This window comes from Vollenhovia emeryi, unplaced genomic scaffold, assembly GCF_000949405.1.
Source record: "Vollenhovia emeryi isolate VEMERY1.0 unplaced genomic scaffold, V.emery_V1.0 DF940664.1, whole genome shotgun sequence".
Classification (NCBI taxonomy): domain Eukaryota; kingdom Metazoa; phylum Arthropoda; class Insecta; order Hymenoptera; family Formicidae; genus Vollenhovia; species Vollenhovia emeryi.
The window spans coordinates 1-7,712 of NW_011965702.1; the positions used below are offsets into that span (position 1 = coordinate 1).

Here is a 7,712-nt window from a genome sequence, read left to right on the forward strand (position 1 = left end):
CCGGCTTGGGACTCAGACTCAGGACTGTTTGTCCTATGTCCTCCAGCCAGCCCTCGAACGGGGCAAAGCTCTTGGTAGGCCTTAAGTAGACCCCCACGACCGCGATGGGCCCCCATTGAACGGCCACGTGCCGCTCGCCGCTGACGATGGCGGTCGTGTCGGGACCACCCGGCACCGACCGCCATCGTATCGCGACCGAGTCCCCCGCAGCCCCATTATCGACAGCCCAAAAGGGACTGCCTGTCCTGGGGGGGCGGTGGGGCTCAGCCACGATCGCCAACGTGAACCCCCTCTCCACCATGCTTTGCTGGAGTAAATCCTGCGCATGGGGAGAGTGGTTCACGTTGGCCTGAAACAGGCCATAACCACCCAGGTTCGGGCGGGGGGGATGTCGAGGCATTACTAAGCCTTATCCCCCCCGTCCGATGGGGCCTCTACGTCCATGGCCTCCTCCACGGAGGCCCCTCCCTCGCGCGCCACTTGGCGCGGTTGACGCTGCGGTTTGGGCGTCTCGCCCGCGCCGCCGCTCGACTCCCCCTTATCCCCTGCCACCGGCTGAGCTTCAGCCGGGGGAGGGGCCCCGGTGACCGGCGCCTTTCCTTGGGCGCCCGGTGGGCGTCCGCGCACGTTGCGCTGGGTGCAGATGTTGGCACCCAGCACGTGTGCCGCCGGTCTGCCCTTGTCCGTACAGAGCGGACACTTAGGGGCAGACCGGCAACCGCGGGAGGTGTGACCGGTCTCTCCACACCGATAACACCCCCCGCTGCGGTCCACCTCACCGGGGCACGTCGCCCTCGTGTGGCCCCTCTCGAGGCATCTGTGGCAGCGCATAGGCCGCGCCTCGAGAAGGGCCACGAGAGGCCCGGCTGACGGACAAATTCCGCGGCGAGCACGATGGAGAGGCGTGCAGATTGAGAGCGGAGCGCGCTGAGCGGCGAGCCGGGAGGAAGAAGCCCAGGGCCCGTGGCACTCTACCTGAGGGGCGTCCGCGGGGGAGCCGCTGCGACAGCCCCGTCGAGGGAACGCCGCGGGAAAACTTTGGCGATCCCGCGGGCACCCGCGCCCGGTTTAGACAATATCGCTGCCGGCGTTGTCGCGTGCAGTCGCGCGATTGGCCGCGTGGCACGCGCCTCGCGCGAGCCGCCGCGGGGGGAGGGGCCCCTAACTATCGATCCGCGATCGCGGAAATTTGGCGACAGCCTGTTGCGAGACGTGTGAGAGGAAGGACCCCGGTCGGCCGCTGCCGTAGCTTTGCCGCCGCGTTGCGAGGTCTCGAGGGCCAGGACGAGCTGTTGCCGCCTGACGATCCCGGGAGAGCCGAGGGTGCCGGTGAGATCCTCCTCCGTCTGTTTCGCCCCGTACGATCGCGTCCGGGCCCGGGTTGTTCTGTCGCCGCCGGGAAGATTTCGCGTTTGGTGTCGCCCGGGCTACGGCCCGTTGGCTTTAGAGTTTTGTTGGTGTCCCGGTCGCGGCGACAAGCAACCGCGGTTGCCCCGGAGCCTGCAGGGCACAGGGCTCGTGTGTGAGTGAGCGAGTGTGTGTTTGCGTCGAGTCTCGCGATCGCGTGCATTTCCTTTTTCTTTGGGGTTAGCCGATCTGGAGATTCGCGGCGCGAGGGGTGCGTTGCGCGAGATCACGCGGGGTACGCATGCCGCGGGAGTGTCGCGTGCATGCGTAGCGTGAAGGTGCGTCGCCGAAGAGTCCCGGCGATTGAGAGAGTGTGAACGAGTGGGTGCGTGTTTGCGATACCCCGGGCCGCTTCCGCCGCTGTCGGTGGCGGGTTCGCGAGGACGGTGCGTCCGGAGCGGGATCCCCTGCCGACCAGCGCGGCCGGCGCGGCCGGGAGCGAGCGAAAGGCTCGCCGTAGTTAGCCGTCGGGGACTGCCCGACGGAACCTTGCATGTCGTTGTAAGACGGGCCGATCCGTCGGCCCGAGTACCCAGTCTCGCGGGCGAAGTGCCCGGCCGAGTGTTGTGCGTGCGGCGGTGTTCATACCGTTCGCCGGGAAATAAATGTTAAATGCCTCCGCGTCTTTCGGGTAGGGTTTAGCGCGTCCGAGAAGTCTTGCCGTTGAGTCCGCGCCAGAGTGCTCCGTGTCGCCGAGAGTATCGCGGCGACTTGTTCCCCCGATCACGGGGCTCGTAATAATTTCCGCCTGCGACGCCGCCCGTTATAGCGGCCACTCAACCGGCGTGTTAACGCCGCCTGATATTAAATCCAATTTTATTTATATTATTTTTCTGACTTTCTTTTCGTGTACGTCTCTCTTCGTGTGTTTCGTCCGTCGTGTGAATTTCTTAAGTCCCGTAGCCTCTGGAATCGTTTGGTGTCAACCACCGCCCAGCCCCTCTACCATTAGGCGAGCTAGCCTGCCCGTGACGAAGGCCGATACCGATCGTTCATGCCCCTTTGGCGAATATCGCGACGTGGCGCGTGAGAGACCGCGCCTGGCGCCCAAGCTTCGTTTTTCGCGTCGACCCGTCGGCTTTCGGCACGGTACGCGCGGAGCTACCGAGATCCCGCTCCTTCCCGGCGCGTTATCATTCCTTTCCCCCTTTGGTTTTTGACGACGACTCGATCCGTCCGGATCCCGCGCTTCTCGCGCCCGGCGACCACACTCCCCGTCGTCGGCGCGCGCCTTCGTTTACGACCCGCGCGCGACAGCGAGAGCGGGACGGCAACACCCGTCCGTCCGCGTACAACGGGAGGGCGGAAAGCGAGAAGAGAAGAAGAGAAAAACCGTCGCAACTTACAACTCGCAGGACCGACCGGCGCGTGTCCCTTCTCGAAGGCGAGTCAGGCGAGTGTCGCGAGTCCTGCGTCGACGATCGTTGAAACAATTGTGGCTCACATTTACTGCGCGTGATTGCCTAAAAAGGCCCGTATTCACATAGTCCATTTTTATTTCAGGATCGTTTTCAATAATATATTAATATGCTAGTACGGCTTTGTGATTCTTTACATCTTAAGACTACATTTAAGCCTCTCTTAAATATAAGAACGAAATATGAAGACTAACCTAATTTTGTTAGTGAAAGCGAGGCATCGTAACGACTGGCGCTAGCTACGTCTCGCACTTAGCGAAAATGATTTGTTGCAGTTGTAACGGAGGCGACCGGGGAGGCGCGGCCGGAAGCAGAAAAAACTGCATACCACGCGCGAGAGAGAAGGAAATAGAGCCGCGGGTGGAAAATCGATAAACGGCGCGGTTGCCGCGTCGACGGCAGCCGGCAACGTCGCGCCCGCCCCCGCCGCCTCTCCCCGCGCGCCTACATCCGGGGGGTATAAAAGCCCCTCCGGAGCAGGCGCTTTAACTCAGTCGACGCTTGGTGCTCCGACCGTCGACACCGGGCAGCGGGTACCTCCGCTGCAGGTGTAAGCCGGAGTTGAATGGGTGCTCCTGTCTCCGGCTATATACCTCACCGGAGCACACAGCGGAGGCACTACTCCGTTGTGGGCCCCGTCCCGCAGTAGCGTACGCCTAACGGGGTGCTCCTCGGCGTACACATGCTACAAAATTTCCCGTACCGGTCTCCTGTACCTGTCCTGGCTCCGTTCCCCCCGTGACCGCGGGTACCGCCGGGTTTCGCGGGGACGGAGTGATTCCGCAGTAGCGTACACCTAACGGGGGGCTCCTCGGTGTACAATCACTACTGGAAAATACACGCATAACGAGGCGCTGCTCGGGCGTGTTCCTGACCTGACCTGATCCCTTTCCTGATTCCTGACCGGTGTAGAGCTCAGGGGGGAATATTCGGGTGGGAATTAATTCTAATTTGCGCGTAGGCTTCCGTAGAATTAATTCCGTCACTGTTCTCCTTTTACCGACCAGAGGATTCCGTACAGACATCCTTTCCGTTGTCGCCAGTATACTATCCGTATTATCCAGTATAAATTATCCCGTATATTATCCGTTTGCGTACCGTATTACTATCATCATTAATCATATATTCCTGTACTCCGAGCCAGTGTGTACCTTCTGTACATTATTAGAAATCCGTATAATCGCATCAATATTCCTATATCTCGATTCCAGTTGCGTAGATTCGGTATATTTTTACAACGTCGTATAACCGTACTGATATTCCTGTATCTCCGATTAATCCGACCGGCCACACTATTTGTTGTACTCCGTATCCCGATCCGGCCGCGTACTCCTGTACAGTAATATAATCCGTCTAATCATACCCTCATGTTTTTCATTTGTATTTAACCACAGGGCGGACCCATTGTACTTATTAATCCTTTTCTTTCCTTTTATATTTTGATCACAGGGCGGACCTATTGTAATTTCCTCGATCCCATGTATCTTATCCATGAATAAACCACGTTCCTATCGTTTTCTACCAAATTAAACACCTGTCCGATTTATTTCCGATCCTTCCAAGCGATTACCTCACTACCAGTAAGTAAGATCTTTTCCTCCCCTCCTCTCGACGGCCCTGGAGCTGAGCATATTCGGCAAATCAGAGGAACGGAGGATTCTTTTAACCGACACACAGCACGTCAAAACCGACCGAAAGAACGCCAACTCTTCCAACCGTTAGTCGGAACCGCGCGTCCGACTAAGTTCCGCATTTATTCGCGTAATAAGTGATACCCGCCGGAATCCTGTCCGGAAAGCAGTACCGGGAAGGTTGAGCGCTTCGTTACACAGTAACTAAGATAATTTCAGCAAAAAATCGATTTGTTTTATGAACAAAGTAACGATTGCTCTTACACACGACTTCTTTGCTGCATTAGCAAATTTACTTCTTTAAAACGTTTAATTTTGTTTAGCAAACTATAGATTTGCTGAATCAACTAAATCAGTTTTTTCTATAGTACCATCTTATCCTAAAGTGTAAACTATCTATACGGAAAAAATAGTTATAATATATGAACATCTAAAAATATTGCTGCATGCATTAGCCACTTTTGTTTCCTTCAATGAAACAAGTAGCTAGCAATATTTTGAGGTATCCATATATTACAATTTTTTTCCGTGTTGATAGTTTGTGGAATCAGATAAACTGGTCATATATAACAATATGCACAGGATTGGAGGCAAAATATTTAAAACTGTTGATGAACTTCGTAAGATGAAAATTCCCACTTTTTCAATATATTAATTGTCCACACATCTGCCATGGTGATTGTTAAATGTATTAAAAATACTTTTTAGGTTAATTCGTTGGTCGGTCACGCACACACACAAACTCCCTCTCTCCTTTACAGTTACCATAAACTATTTACCATAAACGCGCGATTTTGTGTCACTAATAGATCTTGTTACAATTAGAATGTGAAAAATGACTAAACACTGGTAACGATAAATCAGGTACGAGCCACGAAATGGAGACGTAGCTAGACACTACCCAGATAGCAAAATGTCTGCATTGTCAACATAACGCATTTACGTCTGTTTGTAGACGTGTCGGCATATTTGCAACAATTGAGTCGGCATATCAAGTGCACGTCAACAGCATGGTTTGCCTGACACATTGTGACACAACTTGCCGTCACAAGATCGATAAGCCTTGCCGGATTTATGTATGGTACACCGTTCCGCTCTATGAATTTGCACTCTCAGTATAACATCTTTGTTGTTAATATATCGAGTTGATTATCCGTCACTAATACGAATAGTTGTGCCGACATGAATCTTGATAATTTTGATGCAATGTTCTTTGTCAAAACTTTAATTTTAGTAACAATTTAAAATAATATTATTAACGGAACAATGTTTATGTATACACGAACAAATTATATTAGTAAAATCATGGTTTTTAAATATAGAAATTTTTATATGCAACACGTGTTACACTAAATACGGCATTGGAACGGCAAATAAATTCGACAAGGCTTGCCACTTCTATGCTTCAGCACGTTTGGCTATCTGGGTAGTAGCGTGTTCTGTTCGAGAGAGCTCTCGACGTCCTCGACAAGCTTCGTGAAAACAAAATCTTATCGCACCGTGCCGGTTGTGGCTTGCACGACAAATTTGAGTTGACTAGCCCGGCCAACTGTCTTATCAACCTACTTGGTAACGCTACCACAGCTAAGAAATTGCCTAATGCAGCCAATTACTTACTAGCTTTAAAAGTTGGTTGTATAGGTCTATCTGAAATCATAGATTCACCTTGCAATTTACTGCTTCAAAAATTAAATGGTTGCAGCAGAAAACTTTTATACAGCCAATAAAAATTGGCTATTGCAGTAATTCTTTTTTTTGAGTGTACGGCTACTTGAATGTAGAGAACGGTCGGAAGTGAGGAAGAACGTCTGCTTCGAGATTTCATATTTTTACACCAAGGTGTAAAAAATGAAAACTCGAGGCAGACGCGTGCCATCGCTTCTGACGGTTTAAATGTTTAATTTACATAATTGTACACCTCTTTGCACGTTTGCAACGCTTCGCGATGCAAGCGTGCTCGAGCATTATTGAAAAGAAGACAAAAAAGGAGTCGATTTGCTAAGTTTGCGGCTCATTTCAACACAAAATGGCATATATTTCAGTAACGCGACTATCCCCGCTGCCGTTCTTTTTCAGAGAGGTGTGTAACGATTGCTACTTGAATTTAGAACGGTCGGAAGTGAGGAGGAAAGTCTGGTTCGAGATTTCATATTTTGACCTAAAGGTGTAAAGAATGAAAACTCGATGCAGACGCGTGCCATCGCTTCTGACGGTTTAAATGTTGAATTTACATAATTGTACACCCCTTTGCACGTTTGCAACGCTTCGCGATGCAAGTTACGCGAGCGGAAGGGAAAAGAATCCTTAAAATAGGTGGCTTTTTTTAACTCTGCGACTCGTGTGAATCGAAACACGCGTGTGTCTCAACGATGCGTCCATACCCATCGTTGCGCTTAGAAAGATGGGTGTAGAATTATGTAATCTCGAAATTTAAACGGTCTTTACTGAGGAAACACGTCCGGTTCCAAATTTCACTTTTCTACCGTCGGTGTGAAAAGTGAAAATTGGAACCACACGTGTGTCGTCGCTTCCGACCGTTTTTGTTTCAGCTTTTCCTAATTATACACTTTCTTTTACAGGCGACGTCTTGTACATGGACATGGAACGAGTCGTCGAAGCACGACCCACGTCGCCGGATGAGGGTCTGCGCGTTATCGTCACGACGGCATTGGTGCACTCGCCGCCGCGCGTGCGCCACGACGTTCGCGAGCATTTGCTGCGACCAAGGCCGACGCTGATACCCGACGCGATCACACCGGCGGAGACAGAAACGGTACCTCCTCAGCGGCAAAGGCCGCAACCGCGCATAGTGTCCACGGTGTCGATTCCACCGCCACGGAAATCGTGTTTAAATGTGAGCCGCGCCGAGTGGCGGAAACAAAATGTCGAACGTGCCGTGCGTTTTCTGCAGCGTTACCCGCTTAACGCCGACGTCGACATGGTCGCTGCCCACATTGTCGAGGGAGGCCGCGGCCCTCCCTCGTTCGAAGAGGAGGAGGAGCAGCAGCAGCAGCCGCCTGCGCCGCTGCCGCCGCAGCAACGGCCGCGAATCGTTTCCTCGATCGCGATTCCACCGCCGCAGAGACTCTCTCCCAGGACGAGCCACCTGGAATGGCAGCAGCGGAACGTGGATCGTGCCGTCCGCTTCTTGCGGCGTTATCCGCTCAACGCCCACGCCGACGCCGCCGCCGAGCGACAACTTGCCTCTTCCTGCAACGAGGGAGGAGGAGGACCAGGAGACGACTCCCCCGTTGGT

General features: G+C 52.9%; 2 protein-coding genes across 2 annotated transcripts; both read right to left on the reverse strand.

Annotated features, from left to right (window-relative positions):
* Nucleotides 1-18: 18 nt before the first annotated feature.
* LOC105555838 lies at nucleotides 19-400 on the reverse strand (the record flags this gene model as incomplete). Its single annotated transcript, XM_012002879.1, has 1 exon — nucleotides 19-400. A coding segment is annotated over exon 1 (382 nt), but the record flags the coding sequence as incomplete, so codon positions are not given.
* Nucleotides 401-402: 2 nt separating this feature from the next.
* LOC105555839 (DNA-binding protein HEXBP-like) lies at nucleotides 403-831 on the reverse strand. The gene has a single exon (XM_012002880.1). It carries the CDS (start codon nucleotides 829-831, stop codon nucleotides 403-405), a length of 429 nt encoding a protein of 142 aa, XP_011858270.1.
* Between the last annotated feature and the right edge of the window lie 6,881 nt (nucleotides 832-7,712).